The sequence below is a fragment of the Mauremys reevesii genome, linkage group 1, assembly GCF_016161935.1.
Source record: "Mauremys reevesii isolate NIE-2019 linkage group 1, ASM1616193v1, whole genome shotgun sequence".
Lineage (NCBI taxonomy): Eukaryota > Metazoa > Chordata > Testudines > Geoemydidae > Mauremys > Mauremys reevesii.
The window spans coordinates 99728696-99753194 of record NC_052623.1 but is presented as its reverse complement, the minus strand read 5'-3'; the positions used below and the strand labels follow the sequence as shown (position 1 = coordinate 99753194).

General features: G+C 41.2%; 1 protein-coding gene across 3 annotated transcripts in view; it reads left to right on the top strand.

The window, feature by feature from the left end:
- The window catches only part of ABCC4 (ATP binding cassette subfamily C member 4), a 269468-nt gene that overhangs the window by 129263 nt on the left and 115706 nt on the right, over window positions 1-24499 (top strand). For all 3 annotated transcript variants that reach the window (XM_039519351.1, XM_039519350.1, XM_039519352.1), the window contains 8 exons: window positions 1779-1873; window positions 2000-2086; window positions 9657-9753; window positions 11130-11345; window positions 14249-14389; window positions 15993-16030; window positions 16454-16554; window positions 18293-18439. In XM_039519351.1, coding sequence (XP_039375285.1) covers window positions 1779-1873; window positions 2000-2086; window positions 9657-9753; window positions 11130-11345; window positions 14249-14389; window positions 15993-16030; window positions 16454-16554; window positions 18293-18439 — 922 coding nt within the window. The remainder of the gene's footprint in view (window positions 1-1778; window positions 1874-1999; window positions 2087-9656; window positions 9754-11129; window positions 11346-14248; window positions 14390-15992; window positions 16031-16453; window positions 16555-18292; window positions 18440-24499) is intronic.

The following is a 24499-nucleotide window of genomic DNA, read 5'->3' as shown; positions in this document are numbered from 1 at the left end:
CTTTTTTGCAAGGTTGTTTTTACACACTGTAGATAGAACTTCCTTAATCTCTCCTGTTGTTATAGTTCACTGTTGTCTAAACTTCAAGTTTTGTGAGTTTATACAGAGCACAAACCATATTTCTGAAAAATTAACATTTTGAAGTGCCTGACGCTTAAAACTGACTTTTCTTCTTTTGGCAGATCTGCCTTTTTAGAGTTTTTCCTCAGACTTATGGAGTGTTAAAATGTGGTGAACTTATTGAACATGTTACATGAACCAGCATAAGACCTCTGATTTATTCAGGAAGGAAATGAAGTAGAATATATCTATACAATTATAAATCAAAAGCAATGCTACATGGCAGGGGCGGGCAAACTTTTTGGCCTAAGGGCCGCATCGGGTTTCCAAAATTGTATGGAGGGCCAGTTAGCAGAGAGTGTCCCTCCCCAAACAGCCAGGTGTGGCCCGGCCCCGATCCGACCCCTCCTGCTTCTTACCCCCTGATGGGCCCCCCTGGGACTCCTGCCCCATCCAACCCCCCCTGTTCCCTATCCCCTGACAGCTCCTGGAATCTCCGCCCCTCACTGCCCCCTGCCACCCCATCCAACCCCTCCTCTCATTACTGACCCCCTGCCCCATCCAAGCACCTCTTCTCCCTGACCACCCCTGGACCCCCCACCCCTGACTGGTCCCCCACCACCTCATCCAACCCCTCCTCTCATTCCTGACTCCTCCCCCTGGGACCTCTGCCTCCATTCAACCCCCCTCTTCCCTGCTCTCTGACCTCCCTGACCCCTATCCACACCCCCGCCCTCTGGCCGCCACCCTGAACTCCCCTGCCCTCTATCCAACCTCCCCCCACTAGCTCCCTGTCCCCTTACTGCGCTGCCTGGAGCACCGGTGGCTGGCAGTGCTACAGCTGCGCCCCCCAGAGCACCGGGTCAGGTAGATGTGCCGCCAAGCTGGAGCCAGCCATGCCACCGTGCTGCACAGAGCACTGGGTCAGGCCCGGGCTCTGCAGCTGCGCTGCACGGCAAGAGCTCGCAGCCCCACCGCCCAGAGCATTGTACCTGCGACGCAGTGAGCTGAGGCTGTGGGGGAGGGGGAACAGCAGGGATGGGGCCGAGGGCTGGCTAGCCTCCTGGGCCAGGAGCTCAGGGGCCGGGCAGGAGGGTTCTGCAGGTTGTAGTTTGCCCACCTCTGCTATATGGTGTACTATACTCTTGGTATTTGTCATCAGAATAATTAAACTAGTGTAATTCTTAGGGAAAGTGTTGGTGGAAAGTAATTACTTCATATGGGTAGTAGATACCTTTCAGTTTTAATGATTTTGTGGTTCAAAAATTTTTATTTCAAAATATTAAAATCAGTAGTCTGTAATATAGACTAATTGCTTATTAAATTTTATACTGATTAGTGTACTTAAGGGGTAGTCTGAGCCCAGCAAGTAGGTGTATGGGGCCGTAGATCCTCTGCAAGCTATCTATATGGCATTGAAAGTAACCATACGCCCTCCAGCAATAGAACTAGGCAACTTGTGGCCCAGTTTTTTTTCTGTCCCACTTCCACCCCTTCTGCTTCTTGCTTGGAGGTCAGTCATGTTATATTGTTCAAATATCTTATCTTGTATATCTGATACCCGCTTTTTTAATACACTGATGAAAGAAAATAGCTTCAGTATCTTGGTAAAATAATTAAATAACTACTAATACTTTGGGAAAGTAATTTTGATTCAGATGTAGGAGATATTCCTTTTATAAAGAATTTTTACCACTATATGTTCTCTATATCCACAGGACATGGATTTGTTAGAAGATGGTGACCTAACTGTGATAGGAGATCGTGGCGCTACACTGAGTGGCGGTCAGAAAGCCCGTGTAAATCTTGCCAGGTAAAAGTTGTTGTTTCTTGTAATATCTGGTGGTACCTATCATAGACACTAGTGACTAATATAAGCAAGTTAACTATAAGAATGTATTTGGCACTGACTTGACTAACATTTCTTTAAATGTTGTAGAGCAGTGTATCAAGATGCAGACATCTACCTCTTGGATGATCCACTGAGTGCAGTAGATGCAGAAGTTAGCAGACACTTGTTTGAAAAGTATGTTACTATTTTGTTTTCCTTTGAATTTTAATTTAGATTTACTGTTTCCAAATGGGGAAATTTAGAAAAAACATTGTTTTTAGAGACAATTCTCCTTCTGTATCTTATATTATCAGTATTTACTTCCTGAACTTATTCTTTAAGATATTTGTATGGAAGCAGTTAATCTGTTCATGCTGTTTCATTCCTCACTTGAATCCATAATCTGTTTTTGAGGCCATAATAAATAGGACTACATGTTTTTTAAGGAAAAAAGTGCTATTTTCCTTGGAGCAAAATGGCAAATTTCATAGGGCAATATTACATTTGTTAAGCAAGTTTTAATCCCTAGTACCAACCAAACATTAGTTTATAATGTTTCAGTCTATACCTGAAGAAAGAAACAAAGAATTTTCATTCATTTTTTTACCTTGTTAAAGATTTATGTTGTTAACTACAACTGTTTGTTCTAAGTGGCTAGGAGAAGCGTCTCCCTTCTCTTTTAAATTCTTGAGTTATTTTACTGTTCCCTCATTCTGGATAGTTTAACCCATCTCAGGCAGATGAAATAAGGAGTCATGTCCTCTTGTCTAGACACTTGAGAGCAGTATGAGGAGAAAGGAAAGAGAAAACACATTCTCCATAGAAGAAAGAGGAACCTAGCCCTTCCCTCATCCCCAAGGAAAATAGAGCTGTTCTTTGTGAGAATCAGGTTCTTTTCTCATAAATTACTGTGGGTTTTTTTCTTTTCTCCCATTTCTGCTTTCAGAGGTCTGCTCTGCGAGCCCAGATAGATAACTCAAGAACAGTCGAGTAGGCCAATCTACCTGGTATGCTCCTATCTCTATTGACAGGTCTCATCCAAGGCCTGTTGCAAGTCTGAAGAAAGATTCCCATTGACTTCAGTGGGCTTTGGATTGTTTTCTTGATCATATCTACATTTGTCATGATTTTCTTTAGTGGATGCAAATTCAATCTTGCACACACTTCCATGGCCATGCAGAAAAGTAACATTTAGGTTAGATAATTATACATCTGAATACCTATTGGTGTAGGTGGTTCTCTGATTTGCAGCTGCATTTTCAGACCATTTGAAAATTGGGTGCAAAATATGTATTTTTTTCACATTCTCATTCCATCAGACTGATTTTGTTGTTTCTTTCAGTATCTGAAATACACTTCTGTGAGCCAGCACTACCTGCTTTGTAGGTCTTAAATAAGACTTTAGTGGTATATAGGCTTTGTGCTAGACTTGTGTGCAGGGGAGAATTTTGCCTTCTATGATTGGTGTGCATCCATGATCACTTATAAAGCTCATATATTCTGATGCTCTCCACTGCATTCCCATGTACACTGAGCTACACTGTTTCTGCTTCTTGTGGGAGGGCTATTTCCAATTTGAATGTCTTCAATTTTCATTACATAGAGTGCAAAGAAAAAAGGAAAGGGCATACGTACCGTTTTAGAGGTTAATCTTCCATCTTGGTAGTTCCAGATCCATTAATTCTGAGTTCATACAGTGCCTAGCACAGTGAGGTCCATGACTGGGGCTACTAGCTGTTATCGCAGTACAAATAATGTTTTCCTACCAATAAACACCATAAAGAGGCTAGATGACATTGGTTCAGTGGCATGTGATCTCCCATTGCTGCTAAATGGCATGTAGAATGAGATATTTAGAAACTCAGAAAAGAAATAAAAGTTCTTTTCAGTCTTCTTTTCCAAACTCTAGAGTAAAACCAAGATCTATTATGGGGGAGGAAGACTTGGAGAACAACTCTTTCTGTGATTGCACATGTCCACTCCAATGATGCAGACTTCGGCAGGATCGGTGGGAACCACTGAGCCATGGTTGCCAGGCAGAGATTCCTTGGCATCAGAGTCAGAAGGGGGTTGTACTCCTCCTGTCCAAGGAGTCGGCCCTGGCATTCCTCAAGTCGTCCGTACCTGGCTGTGCACCTGGGCCATGGAATACCATCGGGTACTTGGCCTCTTGGTCACTGGCCTGTGACCATGCAGTGGCCTTTTTGGAACCTGTGGGCATTTCCCCCAATGCAGGAACCCCAGTCAAGGCATTCCTATTTGCTGACCTCTGAAGGAAGGGCACCCCCACACCTTTGGGCAGCACCCAATCCAGACTTCGGTACCAAGGCCATGGCTGTGTACCAGGAGCAGATGCATTGAGATCCAATCAGCACAGAAGGTAAGGAGGAGTGCCCTCAGCCAGTGTGAGGCTCCTCTTTCTCCTCTCTTGACATTACCGTGTCAGGAGCAGGTGCATCACCTCCCCATAATGACTAGAAGGCCCACCAGGACTTGTTGAAAAGGGCGGTCCAAAATTTGGGCATACAGGTGGAGGAAGTCAGAGTCCTCCTATAGTTTGGTTGACATCCTGACCCCGGTGGGCCTGTCATGAGTAGCCCTACCTCTCAGTGAGGCCAATGCACAGAAATCTACCCCCATAGAGGATAGTGTTTTTTGGAATGGTGCTCGATTCCACCCAGGCCAGAGCCTTCCTCCGAGAAGGTTGGTTTCAGATAATCGCATCCCTGATAGTACTCCTCAGGGACCATCCCATTATAACAGCCTGTTCTTGTCTGAGGCTGTTGGGCCACATGTTTGTGGTGCAGCATGCATGACTACACCTCAGTTCCCTCCAGCTGTGGCTGGCCTCAGCGTATGCACCTAACCGCCATTATTTGGACTTGGTCATCACTATATCTTTTCTGGTCCTCATCTCCCTCAATTGGTGGATGGATCCATAGATAATTTGCGTGGGCATTCCCTTCTCATGGTCCCATCCGCCAATTTCCCTGGTCTTGGACCCATTAGCGCTGGGGAGCACACCTATGGCCATTTGCGACTCAAGGCATATGGTCTCCTTAAGAGTTCTCGCTACACATCAGTGTCAGAGATCTCTGGGCAGTTCGTCTGGTCTGTCAAGCAGTTTTGCCTCATATTTTGGGAAGGTGCTTATAGGCAACACTGCAGCCGTGTTCTACCTCAACAGGAAGGGAGGTACTTGCTCTTCCCCACTGTGTCGGTACCATACCATTCTGTAGATCCATCCAACTCTTCATAGTGATCGCTGAAAGGGTGAAAGGTCTCCCTGTCTCTGCTCAGAGACTTTCGTCATGGATCACATCATGCATTTTCACGTGTTATAATCAGTTGGGTGTTCCGCCACCAGTTATCTTGACTGCCCGCTCCACAAGAGTGCAAGCATCTTCATCAGCATTCCTGGCTCAGGTGCCTATTCAGGACATTTGCAGAATGGCTTCTTGGTCATCAGTGCATACGTTTTTTACTCATTATGCCATTATGCAACAGGCTAGGATTATGCCAGTTTCGGTCAAGCTGTTTTACAGTCACCACGTCCATGAACTCTGATCCCACCTCCTATACAACTGCTTGGGAGTCACCTACTGTGGAATGGACATGTGGAATCACTCAAAGAAAAAAAACAAACATTTACTAACCTTTCTGTAACTGTTGTTCTTCAAGATGTGTTGCACATGTCCATTCCAAGACCCTCACTCCTACCTCTCTACACCAGAGTTGGCTAGAAAGAAGGAACCGAGGGGGTGCAGGGTTGGCCAGGCCCTTTATACTGGCGCTAAAAGTGCGCTGCACCAGAGCTGACCCAACAGGTACACTGAGGGAAACATTTCTGGTGACTGTGTTTGGGGCACACACACAGCTATGTTGGAATGGACATGTGCAACACATCTCCAAGAACTACAGTTACAAAAAGGTTAGTAACCATTTTTTTCTATCCACGGTCTTCAGGGATACCTCTTTGAAAGCAGAAGTTTTCTTCTGATACCTCCATAACAGCTGTAGGATTGGGAAAGGTCTGCATCAGGGGTCGGCGACCTTTGAGAAGTGGTGTGCCAAGTCTTCATTTAGTCACTCTAATTGAAGGTTTCACGTGCCAGTAATACATTTTAACGTTTTTAGAAGGTCTCTTTCTATAAGTCCATAATATATAACTAAACTATTGTTGTATGTAAAGTAAATAAGGTTTTTAAAATGTTTAAGAAGCCTCATTTAAAATTTAAATTAAAATGCAGAGTCCCCCAGACCGGTGGCCAGGACCCGGGCAGTGTGAGTGCCACTGAAAATCAGCTCACCTGTGCCATAGGTTGCCTACCCCTGGTCTACATTTTATTGGCATTCAGCAGCTAGCTGAAATGAGTAACAAATTTTGGCATATGCTTTAAAGTCTGCTGATTCTCAACCATGCTAGATAGAACTGAACTCTGAGCATGATCTTTTGTATTTGTAGAATATCAGGCTGTGGAATGTTTCAAAGACAGCACTTTTGAGTCCTGATAGCAACTGTATGAACAGCAGAGCAAAGAGCAATGGATGGGATGAGAGAAGTGGAGAACTTTTTAATGAGAACTTTAAATGAACATGTTATTTCACCAACTCTAACCTGCTCTTCCTTTTGATTTTACCAGTACAGATTTCAATATATTAATGCTAAATAAAACAAAGTAGCATTATCTGGCCAACCCAAACCCAAGTTCAACTCTACAGTAGTCTCTAAAGTTGTGATTTTTGTAGATTTGTGTAATTTGCTTTACACAAATTATTATCTATCTCATAATAACTAGAGATTATGCTAGTTCTCTTCCTTGGAGTTCAACTACACCACTAGTACAGTTCATGCTGAAGCATCTCATGAAATGGGAATATATGTAGCAAAATAAGTGTGAAAAGAGAAATGGCATCATAGAAGTTTATGTGCATTCAGCATCTCCTCACGGTATACCACATATTTTGTTCTTTAGTAAGTTGTAGAGAATTTTGACCTGCATTTGTTAAAGACTTTGTTACTTAGTTTCTGAAAACCTGTTTAAATAAGTCACTGAAATTTGCAGAAATACTTTGAGGATCTTACTCCCCAAACCCTTAAAACTTGACAGGAAAAAGAGAAGAAAATAAGAGTGAGTGAACAAACCAACAAAGGCCCTGATCCTGCAAACATTTGTGCATGTGCTTAACTTCACAACCATATTTCCATTGAAATCAATAGGATTGACAGGAGTACAGTTAAGCATGTGCATAAGATGCCAAAAAGAGAACACTCAGGGGAAAATACACAATTTAAAATGCGTACATCTCTCTCTCTCTCTCTCTCAAGGTTGTGTTTTTTGCAGAGGTGAAAAAATAAAACTAAAAATTGTCTTCAAACAGGATTACATTAGTGAGAATGAGGAACCTTTTAGTTCATGCCATCAGTGTCCACATAGGAGAGTTACAAATGCAGCGCTTTGTTGCATGCTGCTATTCAGACTCTATAGTCCAAAGTGCAGGCAATGTTGGCACAGCCTTACTTATCACGAGTGCAAATGTATAGGACCTGGAGGGAGAGAACAAAGTTATATCTAATAAATGTAATAACACTGAACAATTTAAATAAGTCATTTTTTAAATTGACTAAACTTAACTGATACTATGGAGAGGAAAGAGTGAAAAGAATAAACAAATTGAGATACTTTTTTCCACTCTAAGCTTTCAGTTATGTTAGTAATCTTAGGTGCTACTTGGAACAATAGCAGGTAAAAAAAATTTAGACCGAAATGTTGCTTCTTTGAAGTTTGAAGTGTCTCTTTAAAAAACTTCCAAATGACGAAAATCGTGTATTTATAAAATTAGACTCTAAGATTTGTAGTGATGATATTATCCTGAGTCCTTCCAGTGGTAGAAGCAAGTATCATTTCCAGGGAAATCTGAGAATCTTCTTTTCCAATGGGGACAAAGCTCCTGTTTCTAGCTTGGCGGTTTGTGAAATATTAGACCTTAAACATGTCAATTGTGCAAGACTTGACAATTGCCAAATCTGCACTTCAGAATAATGTAATTTTGGAGGGAAATTCCACGTTTTAGACTTGCTTCTGACTAATGTGGAGGAATTCATTGCGCATCTGAAGGTGGAAAGCAATTTGGATTAAAGTGAACATGAAATGATATACAATTTTAAGGAAAGGAATGAGTGAGAGCAGCAGAACAAAGGATTAAAAAAAGCAGACTTTAACAAAGAACTGGTAGGTTAAGTCCCCTGGGAAGAAAATCTAAGGGCTGTTATAAAGAGGACAGTGATCAATTGTTCTTCCTGTCCACTAAAGATAGGACAAAAAGTAATCAGTTTAGGGCTTGTCTACATGAACAATTAGATAGCGTGAAGGTGGGGTGTGAATCTGTCCCTTGCTAGCCTGCTACAGTCTAACTGTCCATGTTTGTTCTTCTGATGCACATTAACTGTTTGATATTACGCTTTGAGCTAGTCCCATTTCAAAGAGGGCTGGATCAAAGCACTGTGACGAACTGTTAATGTGCATCTGCAGGGTGCACGTGGACAGGTAGACCACAGCAGGCCAGTGCATGGTAGATTCACATCCCATCTTGCTGCAATCTAATTATTTGTGTAGACAAACCCTAAATCTGCAACAAGAGAGAGATAGATTAGATATCAGGAAAAACTTGCTAACTGTAAGGATAGTTAATCACTGGAATAGGATTCCAAAGGACATAACTAGACTTCCTGTTATTGGAGGTTTTTAAGAACAGGTTAGTACCTTTTTTTATTTTATTTATTTATTTATTTTTTTTACTTGGAGCAACTCCATCCCTTTACAAAATGAGATTTACTAATGTAATCTAGATGGAACTGGGGCCATTAATACATTGATTTCAATAAAGGTGATTCTACTTTAAATAAATCAGCCCTTTGATCCTGCTGTCTGTGCGTAGGCTAGGAAACCTTTTAAAAGCACATACCTTACTATTCACAAAATTTCAGGGCATTATTTCTCAGTTTCAACATCTAAGAATGCTAGTGAGCATTGTGCCCTTGTGAGGTCGCAATGCCACACACTGAAATATGGCCTGGTCACCCCTCCATCTGGGGCATGAGAAAGGGATGATACCACAGAGACAGGTGAGCCCCCTTTCTGTGAAGGTGGGATGGAAGAGGGTGAGCTATGCTTGAATGATCCCCCGCTATACACATATTGGAGTCAATATGGTCCAGGCCAATAATAATAATAATGTTCACTCCTCCTGTTAGTATTAATTACATACTCGACAAACTTTTGGAAATTTAGCTCACAGAAGTTGAATGTTGCCCTTGTTTCTGGATAATTGTCTACACTACAATATGTTGCTTAACTTCATTCACTTCTGTGAATTTCATTTTGATTAAATAGGTCTGTTCTGCTCATAGCCCTGTTTACTTTAAGACATGTACATGTATTAATAATAGGCTTAATGCAGAATTATAAGATTTCCTTAGTAATCTCTTTTTTCTAAAATCAGAAATTTTCATTCACAATTTGGTTTACTTCACTACTTTGTAAGAATACAGTATTTAAATAAGAGATTCCCATAGTGCGGTGTTCAGTATATTAGAGACATGCCAAGTTAACATAATTTTGACAAGTACATTATTTTGGATGTCTGCCTGTGGTGTCCTTGAAGACAAAGTAATTAATATATGTGGTTTTATAAATATTTCTGTAATGTACAAAAATGTTTTAGAACATTAATGTGCTGTCAGTTTCTTTCCTTCTGTTTGCAGGTGTATTTATCAGGCCTTGCACCAAAAGGTCTCTATTTTAGTGACTCATCAGTTGCAGTACCTCCATGCTGTAAACCAGATTTTGATTTTAAAAGAGGTAACTGATATCACTGGCTAGCTTTTAAAACTCAGCTGTTGCTGCTATTCATTCATACCCTGAGGATAAAAATGTGAAGAGTTAGGAAAAGTGGTTTTCTATAAAATATAAGTACTGTTTATAAATGTATTTTATGTCTCCTAAAGATATTCGTTAAGTGTATCTGTTATTAACAACAGAAGCTGAGAAGAGTTTTCTTAGAATATCTCAGGGCTGCCTAGAGTGGGGGGCAATTTGCCCCAGGCCCTGGGCCTTGCAGGGGCCCCCATAACAATATAGTATTCTATAGTATTGCAACTTTTCTTTTATGGAAGGGGCCGCTGAAATTGCTTTGCCCCCAGGCTCCCTGAATCCTCTGGGTGGCCCTGGAATACCTTGCCTGAAAAATCTGAACTGGCGTATTATCATATTGTGTATTCTGCTTGTAGGAAAGTGATTTTTATTTAGTATTTAAAACTTTGTTCATTGTTAAGATTTATTTTAGTGCCTTAATAAATAGGTGGGGCAGCGGGAAGAGCAGGAGAAACTGTATTAATTAGACTCTGCACCTCAGTTCCCTTTTAATTAAAGGCTGAGAAAAGGCCATATGTATCTGAGACCAACTAGTCTTCCAGCAAAAGCAGAGAGCCCCAGACTTGAGGGCCCTAAATACTCAAGATTAAAAAAAAATGCATGATTGTCCCCCTATTTTTTAAGATTGGGAGAAGCAGGACCCTTTAGACCTTCATTATACTTCATAAAGTTGCCAAAAAAAAAAAAAAAAGGGCCACAACACCCATCTTTTTCCTTGTCAGATCACCTTGAAGATACAGTAATCTCTGGCATAGGTGCAAAAGATTGGATTGCGTTGGGGTTTTTTAGGCTGGAACACATGGGTGAAATTCTGTGTGGCTCCTCTAAGAGCATGGGGAGTAAAGAGGGCTAAGGTAGCTTTAAGACCTCCCAATTCCGGGGGGGCTCCAAAACCCCTGGCATATCACATAAGCTAAGAGACCTGTTTATGATACGGAAGCCTGCCTCTAAGCTGTAAGGCTACCTTCTGCAGGTCCCTCCCCCCACCCCTCTCCAGATCTGTGTCCCTTTATAGCACTCTGACCCATTTACCTGGCATGAAGGGGCTGGTTTAGGGGAGGTAATGATCTTGCCTGTTATGCCTTGCTACAGAAAAAGAATAGATAATTGGAAGGATTTAACCTTTCAGTGTTATAAGGTGAGGGTTTCTAAGAAATCTCTTGAGCTTTTATTTACAGACCGTACATGTGTCAAAAACCATGGGGCTCCAGTAATGAAGAGGTATGCAACAGATTGTTAAATTCACCGTGTACAGAATATGCGCACACAATGTGAACAACATTTTAAAAAATATTTTGCTGTAGGGTAAAATGGTGGGGAAAGGGACCTATTCAGAGTGCCTGAGTTCTGGAATCGATTTTGCTTCCCTTTTGAAAAAAAATGAAGAGGTTGAACAGTCACCAATTTCTGGAATCCCCACTATGAAGTCAGCAAGGAACCGTACCTTTTCACAGTCCTCTGTCTGGTCACAAGATTCCTTGGTGCAGTCACAGAAAGATGGAACAGTAGAACAGCCACCTGTGAGTACATAAAATATGAATTAACATATTACTTGTTAATTTTTTTCAAACTGTGATATTCTTATGATAAGGTAGGCTAACATTGAGGAGGGATGACCACTGAAGCAGGGAGACAAGCCACCAGTGAGGAGATTCTGAATCCGAAACAGCTTCCCTGGCACACATGGGACTGAATTTGTGACCCTTGCATTCCCAGACCATTGCTCTAACCCTCTGAGCCAGAGAGATGGGCTATAAATATGTGTATACATAAGGGCTATGTCAGGGTTTCTCAAACAGGGGTCGCCGCTTGTGTAGGGAAAGCCCCTGGCGGGCCGGGACGGTTTGTTTACCTGCCCTGTCTGCAGGTCTGGCCGATCGCGGCTCCCACTGGCCGCCGATCGCGGCTCTGGGCCCATGGGAGCTGCTGGAAGCGGCGGCCAGTAAGTCCCTCGGCCCACGGAGCTTCCAGCAGCTCCCACTGGCCCGGAGCAGTGACCCTTGGCCAGTGGGAGCTGCAATTGGCCAGACCTGCAGATGGGGCAGGTAAACAAACTGGCCCAGCCCACCAGGGGCTTTCTCTACACAGCAGCGACCCCTCTTTGAGAAACCCTGGGCTATGTGCTCTCCATCCCTGTGCATATAAATACCATTATTTAGTCTTGTCTAAAAAAGAGAATATGTACATACATATAAAAATAAATAAAAAGGAGGGGCAAGGGTTCTTCTCTGTATTTTGTTTTCTGTATTTTAAGACTGTTTAGAATATTAATTTTAGGCCAACAAAACTCAATATTTTACTGTAATTTGTCAGTGATTAGTTATATTTGTTTAAACTCCCTCCCTATCAGCTGGTACTAAAGCCAGTGGGCTCAATATTTTCATCAAATGTGCCCATATCATGCTATCTGAGTGCCAACCTCAGGGCAGACTGTCAAGAAGCAGGGCACAGACCCCCAAACTGGTTGTGAATTCTGTAATTAGATTTCACCAACCCAGTAACAAATATGCACTCCGAATTCACTATAACAACTCACCGTGGAGTCACAGACATCCCCTTGGGCATTCCAAGCTGTCTGGCCACCCAGGCAAGCTGGACTTAGTGATAGTTGGTTGCAGTACAACAAAGATCACAACATATGCAAGTTGCTTCCAGTCCCAAGAGACCAGTTACTTACCGCAGGTCAATTTATACCTTAGATCTCACACCAAAGACAACGCTTGTAGCCAATCCTATAGTAAACTAACTAAGGATTTATTAACTAGGAAAAAGAGATGAGAGAATTATTCCAAGGTAAAAGCAGGTTTCCAAAAGGTGACAGAACTGTAGTAATCTATCAGCTATGAATGTCTTTTATGGTTGACTCTGGGGGTATCTGCTTCTCTTTTGTAGCTCCGGCCCTGTAAAAGTCTAAAAAGCAAAAGAGAGTTGAAAATTTTTCTTGTCGACTATTTTTATTTCCTTCTCCCAGAATTCAAAAGCTGATGGGATGAGCCCTTTTGCAAGTAGCCTCTTCATGGCTATGAAAGGCAGTTAACAAAGTCTTTGTATTGTGATGTCCCACAGTGGCTCATTTAGTTATGATAGCCTTTCTTGATGAGGAGATGATCCCTCCTGACAGGTTCACAGTTTCAGAGCAAACAGTTTTTACAGTTACAAAGCAAAAACTTAAATATTACCTTATAGCATTTAATAAAGATATTTTAATTTGCTGCATGCATTAATCTCACTTACAAGCATTTAATAAAGTCTAAACACTAAACATATTGTTATAAGTCCAATACCCATCTTAACCATACTAATACGCAGGTGAAACAGACTGGTTTCCAGCAATGAATTGTCAGTGCTCAGCTGAGGCCTAAAGCAAGAGTTGGCAAGAGTTGGCACCTGGTTGCCAGCGTCACAGCCCAGGCCATGCCAAATGCCAGTAGTAATATACAAACCCAGAACAAATTATCGTTCTCTCCTAGGTGTGTGTATACTGAGTTCCTCTGCTCCTCTCCCATCCGCAGTGGGGGTCTGTCATTCCCCCTGTTCCTACACAAACATATCCCTGGACAGCTAAATGAAACATTACATATTTCACTGTATTATGTTCATGTCTGTGTCTCTCTTTTCCTCCTTCTCTTTGCTTTTTCAGTGTGCGCTATAATTAACTTTTCTTTTTCCCCATTCCTCAATTTAATTTTCTCCATTTGTCATCCTCTCCTTCTGTTTTCCCCACTAAAAGCTCCCTTGTGGGCACTTACTATTCGGAGAATTTATTACAAGAAATTGGCTGGAATTTTGTGGCTCTTGCGATCTGAACTGTTTCAAGGGAGTTGCTCCTGTTGAGTTTGATCCGTTAAAGGGACTAGGGTGCACAGCTTTTGGCTATAGTTTTTTTTTAATTTTTGTTTTTTAAAGGCTTGATTCAGAAACGCACATGTTTAAACTGTTCCTATTCAGGGAAGTATTTAAATACATGCTTAAGCGCTCTTTCTGAATATGGATTCTTTCCCACATTGTGATCTTGGTCTCTGGAACCTTTATTACTGATGTTGATACACGAGAGAGAAAAAACTCAGGTTGGCTCTCAGTTGAGGTTTAGTTTGCAGCACTGGCAGTTAGAACAAACATCTGATTACTTGTAAACTAAATACTTTTAACCTGGAGTCACTGAGAGAAAAAGATGGGACCCCCAGAATCCCGTTTTACAGAGTCAAATTCTTGAAGTAGTACTGCACTGTTAGATTGAATTTCCTGTCTTCTGTTGCTTTTGTCACAATGCTAACATTTTAAAGATATTTTAATAAGTATAATTTTATCTCCTTATTTACAATATTGCTGATTCACAACTATGATCTATCAGTAACTTTTTCTGGAACCATGACTTTAATATGAATTTTAGCATTAGTTTTCTTATCCATTTTATTTTTTATAGACTGAACCTTTGGTGACTGCACTGCCAGAAGAGAGCCGGTCTGAGGGAAAAATAAACTTCAAGATGTACAGGAAATATTTTGCTGCTGGAGCAAACTACTTTGTAATTTTTATACTTTTACTTCTAAATATTTTGGCACAGGTAAGATATCTGATGGATGCCACAGATAATAAAGAATAGATTTATGTTTTGTGTTTACATTAACATTGTGTACTGAACAGCTGTTTTGATGTTTAATGAAAAGCTTTTGATACATGATGCTCTTATGTATAATCATGTTAATACTTGGCAGTATACCTGATCAAATCTGTAGTTTAAATTTGTACTCCGATGGCCCATTAGGGTAATAATCCTCAGTTCAAAGTCCTACTGATCAATTTAAAGCACTTTTGTGTTGTATAATTTATTTTATATTGCCATTCCTTACAAATTGTATCCCACTACCCTTCTCAGAGATACATAATGTAATTACTAAATTAAATAAAAATAATGGCAGCCATAGATTGCATTTGAGGTATAGCTATGGGAGAAAATGTGTGTTCAGTTCAGAACTGAAATATGCTGTATGGCTAATGAGACAGTGATAGAAGCTGTTCCTGGCATAAGAGCTGCAGAGGAAAAGTACTCCTGCCAACAGACAGAAGATTATGGAAAGAGGTCAGAGGCTGTCCGTTTACCAAGTAGAAGGAGTAGGGAACAGGAAATAGAGGAAGACTATATATCTGAGGCAAGCTGGAGCAAGTTTGTGAAGGAATTTTTACCAAGGAGAACAATTTTGAACTGTATCCTGAAGTGAATGGGGAACCAGTGAAATTATTTTGAAGATGGTATGATGTGGACTTGTTACTGTGTTGTGGTGAGAAAGTTCAAAGGAATTTTGTGGAAATGATTGGTCTTGGCTTCAAAGATAAGTTTGAGGAAATAAGAGAATTTGCACAGGGTCCTTGAATTGAGACCATCTATGTTTGGGAAGATGGTGAATATGATCTGATCTCTCTGGGTAGACCTACAGTATTTTAATTGAATTGAACAGAGGTAGATTTTGAGATAAATTAAGCTCTGTTACAGAGCCTGTAAGATCATAGTCATCTCTGGTTGGGGAGTTCTTTTCAGTTTTTCCTTCCTTTTAACATTGTGTTCCTAATTATCTCCTATAAAAATAGAGTTCTGAACTGATAACATCAGGAGTTGGCTCTTAGGCCTGTGAGCATATGTACTAAGCAAGAAGCAGTTTGGGATGTCTACAATAGGGAGTTTAGGAAGGGAAAGACCCAACCATTTGCTATATGAATTAACATCTGTTAGAGAGAGTTGTTATGGCTGTTTTTTGTTGAACGTCTTGCTTTCCCCTTGTTTCACCATCATGCAGTTCTCATAACCAGGTAACTTCTTACCTTCTGGAGACTGAGGGTTCTAGCTCTCCTAATATGCTCTGCAGATCACTGCTGGTCTTGGAAAAATCAGCTCATGCACTTTCATATTTCGTATTTGATTTTACTAAATATGCAGTGAGATGTACAACTAACTGAAGAATGAGGTTGGGCCCTAAATATATATGCACCACCAGCTCAGTATAGTATATGGGGAGGGGATGGAGAGGAAGGGGCAGGTTTGGGATGGGCAGCATATGTTTTTAATGACAGATTTTACCAGGGGACATAAAAGAATGGCTGAAGAAATTTAGTTCTCTAGTACTATATACTCTTTATAAATTAATGCAAATGTTTGGTTTTATTTATTCAAGGTTGCTTATGTGCTTCAGGATTGGTGGCTTTCATACTGGTAGGTTATTTGACTTCTTGCAGAGAAGGGCTCTATAATTAATAGAAAACAGTAATATATATAGGGGAGGGGGGGAAGCCTGTTTCAAGAAATTTCAGAGTTTGTTCAACTTTCCTTCTAATCTCCTTTTACTTTATTTGTGGGAGAAAATAAAGTTCTTGCAGTAAAAGTGTGACTCATAATAGTCTGTACCCATGTATAATCCATGACAGCATGAACTCAGATGATATTTAGAATTGGAGATCTTGATTGAAGGTCAATTTAAAAGTAGTAGAAGGTACATGTGAATAATATAATAAATGTACAGGGATATGGCAAACTTCAGGTATGTTTTTCCAGTTTCAGAATGATTAGATAATGCCTTACTTAAGTGATCTTCCTGTTACATTGATTATTATTTATCTTTTGCATACATTTCTGTAGGTCAAACCAGCAAGAAAAGCTGAATGTCACAGCACATGGAAATAGTGGAATAAATGAGACTAGACATCTAGATCTTAGCTTCTATTTAGGAATTTATGCAGGTAAAAATATTTTAATCATTTGCTCCATTATAATAGAGGGTTTTGAAAGGAACACTTTAAGTAGCAGTATGGGAAAATAGGATTTCTAACAATGATTCAGTATTGTCTGAGCAGATTAGCAGACTGAGCCTTGTTTTCTGACTAAATTAATTGGAATAATTAAAAAAGAAAAAACTCTAGTAGAAGCAATAGATTGAATGCAGACTCCTAATTTGCTCTATACTGGATTTTGGAAGGTAAACCGGGAATTGAGTATTCAAAAAGGCAGTCACTGTAAACTTGTGGCTATTGTCTATACTAATAGGTTTTTCCAGCTAAATCGTCAGTCATTATATGTGGGGGCAAGAGGGATTAGAAATTGATCCTCATTCTGCAACTCTCTGCTTCAGTTTTTGTTTATATACAGTGATGGCTTTTTAAAAGTCAGGGTGGGTATGTTCCTTCTGAAGTTCTGTAGCAAAATAAAGCATCTTTGATAGGTACACAGGACTGCGGAGGAGGGAGGACAGCAGGGGAGGGGTCGAGGCGAGCCTCCTGAGCCAGGAGTCAGGGGCCGGGCAGGAATGTCCCACGGGCCACTGTAGTTTGCCCACCTCTGTAGTAGAGGCTCATGCACTAAGCTCCAGCGGTTCCAGGTCCAATCCCATGCGACGACCAGGGTCGGTGTTACAGTTTCATGGGGCAACACAATATGAGTAAGGGTAGCAGAATCTGGCATTTTATGATTGTACAATCAAATCATTTTACAAATAATAAAGTAATTATACAGATTTAAGGCAAGATTTGTATGCTAACAAAATAAAGATATATTTGATATATTTGATATTGAAATTTTAAGATATCTTAATGATAGAATTTTTTTTTAATTGAAAACAATAGATTGGTATAATGTTCATTTTACAGAAATCAATTTAAACCCCGTCCCAAAAAATCTTAAAAACCAAATGCAAAAGGATATATCTAATAGTCTAATGTGATCTATACCTATTGTTACCATTTCTGAATATTTGGCAAAAGGCTATGTTTTGTTTGAGATCCTGTGTGATGTGGGGGGAAATAAATGCTACAGTATTTCCTTCTGAAACTTTGTGTAAAACAGAGATTCAGAAAAGTAAAGGAGATGTTACTGATGTAGAACTCTAAGCCAGCAGAAGCTACTGCAAATAGCATGGTACAATTGATAGACTATATAAAGTGGTTGACATTTAAAAGCTCTCCATTTCCCACTGTTGCCATACAGTGAGATCTGAAATATAGCCAATTTCCCCATCCTTAGAATAGGAAATAACTGGTCACTATGTGGTTAGTACCTGTTGGAAAATGTTGACTTTTCAATAGTGACCAACATAAGCCACGATTATGTGTAATACTGTATCAAGAATTACGTGACAGAATGGATGTGCTAAGGATATTATACAGACTATCAGATAGTTCATGAAATTTCCTGTGGTGGTATAAAGTCATGCCTCTTTGTAAATGGTATAAAAATAAACTCTTTAAATTGACAGTTAATTTTAGAATAAATTAAGCTATTAACAAGTTTATAATAATGCTTCTTACTGGAGAGAGCATTCTTCCTGAGTCTTAAGCTTTAAGATTATGATTTGCTTCATGTGAACTGTCTGAACACAACTCTGAACAAAATGGATGTAGTTTTAACCAAAATGCTCTTGCACTGTATCATTAAAGAGATAGATCTGTGTATATACTGTGACCGTATTTATTTGTTTAATTTTAGGATTGACGGTGGCTACCGTACTGTTTGGCATAGTGAGAAGTCTGTTGGTATTCACAGTTCTTGTGAATGCTGGTCAAACTTTGCACAACAAAATGTTTCAATCACTTTTGAAAGCTCCAGTGTTGTTCTTTGACAGAAACCCTATAGGTAAGATGAACATTTTAAAAATTTACATACTATACATCATTAAATATGATAAGAAGAATGAAACAAATGTATGGTAATCCAAATTAAGTCTTCTGATACTCACACAGTTTTGCTTTTTAAAAAGTAAATCTTCATATTTACTACTACATCATATCAGTTAGAAAGGTAGAGTTTCATTTTTTAAAGCATATTAGTAACTGACTGATCTTATTCTGGATATCTATCTAATCCTGCATTTGCATATGCAGACAGAAACTGTTATGTTGGTATTGCACACTTATCTACCAGTTGTATTACTAATTACTTGATTTGTGAACATGAGTTTAAGTTTTTCTGGGTGTAACAAGTATACATGCATTTTTGTGAGGGAATCTGTAGTGTCTTTCACTGGAAAATTGACCCTAAATATTATTTGTGACTGGCAAAGATATGTACAGAGATTATTTTTAAAAATCTATTTAAACTATGGTATAGCGGTGCAAAAATGTGTAGAAACAACAGTTTGGACAGTGACTGTAAAAACAACTCACTCACACACCAGAATGGATAGAAAACAAAACTATGCAATTTAAAAGATAAAATCTGGGTCAGTATCCTTAAATGGAAAAGGGAAAGGTGTTCGAATGCAAAGTACACCTGATAAATTTGTAATGTGATTATAAGATTTGAGGAGGGGGAGAAGTGAAAGGAAGCGAAAGTGAAGCAGAGTGAGGAGGAGTGGGGAAAGAAAATACCAAGAGGAGACTCACTGAACTTTGAGAAATGGAAGGATGATGTGATGTGTCCCTATAGTGGTTTTTCCGTTATAAAACACATCTTCCAGGATTATGAGAACAAGTCTAGATTGCTGTTAATTGAGAGAACTATTATTTTTCCTTTGCATAAATGTTCATATGAAGTAAAAAGCAGTGGATGTGAGATTATAAGTGCAGTAGATAGCCATAGTACCATTTTTGAACAAACCTCTGTGCATGTCTAAATGCATGTTATGTCTGTGGGCCAACATTATGGATATGTGGCAGTCTGGGCTGGAAGGCTCGAAGAGAAACTGTATGCTCAGCTAGGGGGCTGGTGAGTGGAGAGCTGGTGCTCAGTGGAGCAGGATATATCTGTTTGTGTGATGCTTGTTGGAGCTGGTCATGAGGAATGGCAGGACCAACCAAGGGGGATATCACCAGATATGCAGCATTTCCCCCTTTTGAAGTGTTTAACAAGGTACAGTAACCCCATCTGAGGGGAGATGTAATCATCTTGTAGTAAGCTCAATGAACATAATTTATTATAACAATCTCTAGGTCATATCTATGGGATAGAATTAAATAGCTGCCTACAGTCTGCATTACTTACCAGTCTGTTTTATAACGTACTTTGAAACCTATAGATAAAAAGTGAGATGTAAAAGATCATTATTTGTTTTTTAACAACAGCTATGCACAGAACAAATCCACCATTATTACCCAGATCTCTCTATGGCTTTTACATGGATGTTTCCATTATCAGTAGTTATTCTATGACAGGGGTCGGCAACCTTTCAGAAGTGGTGTGCCGAGTCTTCATTTATTCACTCTAATTTAAGGTTTTGCATGCCGATAACACATTTTAATGTTTTTTAGAAGGTCTCTCGCTACAAGTCTATATATTATATAACTAAACTAGTGTTGTATTGTAAAATAAACAAGGTTTTCAAAATGTTTAAGAAGCTTCATTTAAAATTAAATTAAAATGATCTTACGCCGCTGGCCCGCTCGGCCCGCTCCCGGCCTGGGGTTCTGTTCACCTAAGCCAGCAGCGGGCTGAGCGGGGCCTGCGGCCGGGACCCCAGCTAGAAAGGGTCCGGCAGCCAGAACCCCAGACCGGCAGCAGGCTGTGCGGGGCTGGCAGCCAGGACCCCAGACCGACAGTGGGCTGAGCGGCTCAGCCCACTGCTGCTCAGGGGTTCCATCCACTGGCTCCTGCCAGCCGGGATCCCAGATGCCGGATCCGCTCACCCCGCTGCCAGTCTGGGGTCCCGGCCCTGCCCACATACAGTGGGTACCTACCTTCTCCCTGGTTCTGGCCCATTCTCTTCCTCTCTCTGCACTGAGCTGAGGGTGGGAGTGCACTGAGCACAGGGCTGGGGGTGAAGGGTCTGGCCAGGAGCTAGAATGAAGGAGGAGGCTCAGGGTTGGGGTAGGAGATTTGGGTGTGGGGGCACTTACCTGGGCAGCTCCCATTTGGTGTGAGGGGCGCAGGTCGGAATGTGGGGGTGAGGAGGTGCAGAAGCTCCTGTTTGGTGCTCAGGATGGGGATGTGTGGGGTGCATGGGATGTGGGGAGGCTGGGGATGTGGGGGGTGCAAGAGTCAGGGCAGAGGGCTGGGGGCATGTGAGTGGGGTGCAGGTGTCAGGGCAGAGGGTGACTGCCCCCCTCAGAACTCACAACCCCCCCGCTCTTTGTCCCCCGACTACCCGCTCCTGTGACCCCTGCCCCTAACTGCCCCCCAGGACCCTACCCCCTACCTAAGCCTCCTTGCTCCTTGTCCCCTGACTGCCCCCCATGGACCCTACCTCCTACCTGTCCCCTGACTGCCCCGACCCTTATCCACACCCCTGCACCCAGAAAGACTCCCCTCCCCCCGGACTCCCATGCCTATCCAACTGCTCCCTGCCCCCTGACAGGACTCCCAGAACTCCGGACCCATACAACCCCCCCCTCGCTCCCTGATGCCCCAAGCCCTCTCCACACCCCTGCTTCCTGACAACCCCCCCCAGAACTCCCGACTCATCCAATCCCCCCAGCTCCTTGTCCCCTGACCACCCCCTCCAGAGACCCCTTCATGCTAACTGCCCCCTCGAACCCTCCTTGCTCCCTGTCCCCTGACTGCCCTGACCTCTATCCACCTCCCACCTCCTAACAGACCCTGAGACTCCTATGCCCCATCCACACCCCTGCTCCCTGACTGCCCCCTCCAGAGACCCCACCCCTAACCACCCCCCCTAGGATCCCACCCCCCAATCCAACCCACCCTACTCCCTGTCTCCTGACTGCCCCCACCACTTATCCAACCCCCTCCCCCCCCCCGGCCCCGGACCCCTTACCATGAGACTCCCTGCTCATCCGGAGCCTTGCCGCCACGCGCGCAGCCCCGCCCTGCGCGCAAGGCGGCGGCAGGGCTCCGGATGAGTGGGGAGCGTCTTTCCCTCCCCGCGAAGCCAAACACTGCCCCATGTGAGTGTGCAGGCCCGGCCCCCAGAGCACTGTGCGCGTGGCGGCAGGGCTCCAGGGGAAGGCAGGGGAGGGGCCGGCGGCTTGCTGCGCTTGGCCGGATGCTCCAGGGAGTGCGGACCCTGCGGCTTGCCACGCCGGCAGGATTTTTAATGGCACACTGGAGTCCTGGCAGGCCCCAGTGTGCCATTAAAAATCGGCTCGCGTGCCGTCTTTGGCATGTGTGCCATAGGTTGCTGACCTCTGTTCTATGATTTAGGAATAATTTCTGTGTACATCATTCCTTCTCCTACATCATTTGCTAATGGTAGCAAATCAAGATATTCTTGTATAGGTATTTTTGCACATCTTTCTTTCTTTCATTAAGAAGGCATACGAAACTCTGGTTGTTCTTATTCAAAGTTGCTGCAGTCAGCAGTTCTGCAATTTAGTGCTGAGCACCAAATCTGCACCATCTTTCAGTCATCTGGAAAACCTTGCATCTTATTTTAGATCTTCACCTTAGGGATTCCATTTTGCTATCAATTCCTATGCAGGTAGCTTTTGAACTGGAGCAAAGTTTGCCTGGGTCAAAGATGTCTCCATTTATTAAAAGAAGTGCCTTCTTTATTTATTTATTTATTTATATAAAAGAACTGCAACTTTATTTTGAAAGTACTGTGTTGCTCTTGTAATATTATATTTACACTGTTATATGCACCAGTAAGGACGAGATTGTAGTAACGCAGAAGTTAAGGAATTCATTGTTAACGTCCCCACAGCAATCTTAATAATCTTTTTACTTCTCTGTTTTACAGTAGGATCATTCTTTATATGATCACTGAAAATATAAGCAGTAATACTAAATACAAGAGCCAAGATTTTGATAATGGTGGACTAAATTAGGCTCCTAAATCCAGTTAGGCAACTAATAAGTGGTTTGATTTTGCAAAAATGTTGTGCACCTAATAGTTCCTGTTAGGGCTAGTAAGCAGGGCTAGGCAAGTGACACTGGAAAAGGGAAAGAGGTGATGAATCATGACACGTCCATCAGCTCCCAATGGTATATCTCAAATCAGGTAAGATGATTAATGGGAACAACGTTTTAAAAATATTATTTTACTGATTAACTTACAACTGAGATATGGGGCCTGATTCTCCTTTACATGAAAACCTATTTATGCTGCTCTGACAGTTCCAGAAGTGTGTAAAGGTATCTTGGTATAAATTAGGAATGATTGAGGTAATCTGGAATAATTTTGGAAATTATGATGATCATGATGTTTTAGGAAATAAAAGAAACAATAGAAAAATGTGTTGTGTTTTTAAGAAATATTATTTTAATAATGAAAATAAAGGTTTTTACATAGGCAGAGTCTACCATTATGTAATATGACACATATGTAAAAATCGATTGTTTAAGTGTGTTACTTATTGGTAACATTATTGGAAAGCACCTACATCCTATATTCCAAAGTGATTTAGGGTATATCTACACTACAAATAGACATTGTGGTTCTAAGGGGATGTTTAATTGTGGTGTAGCCGTTTGGGCTCAGGCTGGAGCCTGGTGGGTCCCAGCATGCAAGTTGGTTTTTAATTGCAGTATAGACATAACATTAGGAGCCTAAGTCTCATTGCAAATAGACTGAAGTGCCTAAATGACTTAACATTTCTGAAAATTTTACTCTTCGTGCAGAAGTGGTGATTGGAAATTAGGGCACTGAAATTCAGTTTTAGCTGTGGATCTTGACAGACCCCTAATTATGGAATCATCATAATAATGTTTGATTTATATGTGATATCCCATTGTTAGGTTTCAGACTTGATTATGTATTGCTTGTCTATATTGGTTAATAAAACTTACTTGCATTCTTTTAAAGGAATATACAAGTTGTCTTTTGCTCTTCAAACTTTCCTCTGCTCCTCCCTCCAGATACCAGTGTGGGAGCCTGAACATGCATTCCAGGTTAGCTCTTAGGAGGAAACTGTGGACATTTTCCACTTCATAGTGAATGCTTCATATGTTCCACTTCATCTGTTCTCCAGCATGAATAAAGCCTCGCTCTCTTTTGCAAGTCTAGCACAAGAGGGCAGCATGATCTATTTTATCCTGGTCTAGTATTACAACAGTTTATTAGAAAAATAACAAAAATTCATCTGGTCTATTTTTAGAAACAATCTTTCAGCATTGGACTTTCAATTTTTTCAATCTATAAATTTGGCAATAATATGGTTCTGTGGTATTATCTTGATTATATACAAGTATAATATTTTCCCTTGATTATTCTCACTGTAAGTTCTCTGCCTGCCTTCTAAGAGATTAGAGTTCACAAACTGTGTAGTCTTGTCACCAAAGGAGGCGGGTAACTTTATGGATTTTACCTATTTGCCTCCCATAAGGAGGACTCCAGCAACACTTCTGTTAATTTCTTTTTCCACTTGTCTGTAAGAAACATTTGTCATCAAATTTGACAGAACTCTGGGTTAGACAGGAGTGATTGTTTAATTGAGAGCTCCTACTTTGAAATATAATTTCATAGCTTTTAAATAATTGTGTTTATTTTTTCTGTTTCTTGGATCTTGTGGGCAGATCTCTCTCTCTCTCCTTATAGAAGGGATGCTAGTACTTGCAATAATGTTTGGTTTTTGTGGATAGTCTACATAATTTGTCGGTTTAAATTTAGTAAACTGAAACCCCCTGCTGCCATGTTAAGTGCCATAGGAATGATTCATATGCATGAATTTGTCCAGATAAAATAGGAACCTGTTTTCCCCCCAAAGCTCTATCTAGAACCAGAAGCACTACTGAGATGTACACAAAATTTTCTAAATCTTTATAAACAAAACAAACAAACAGACGCTTAGTCTGATAAGC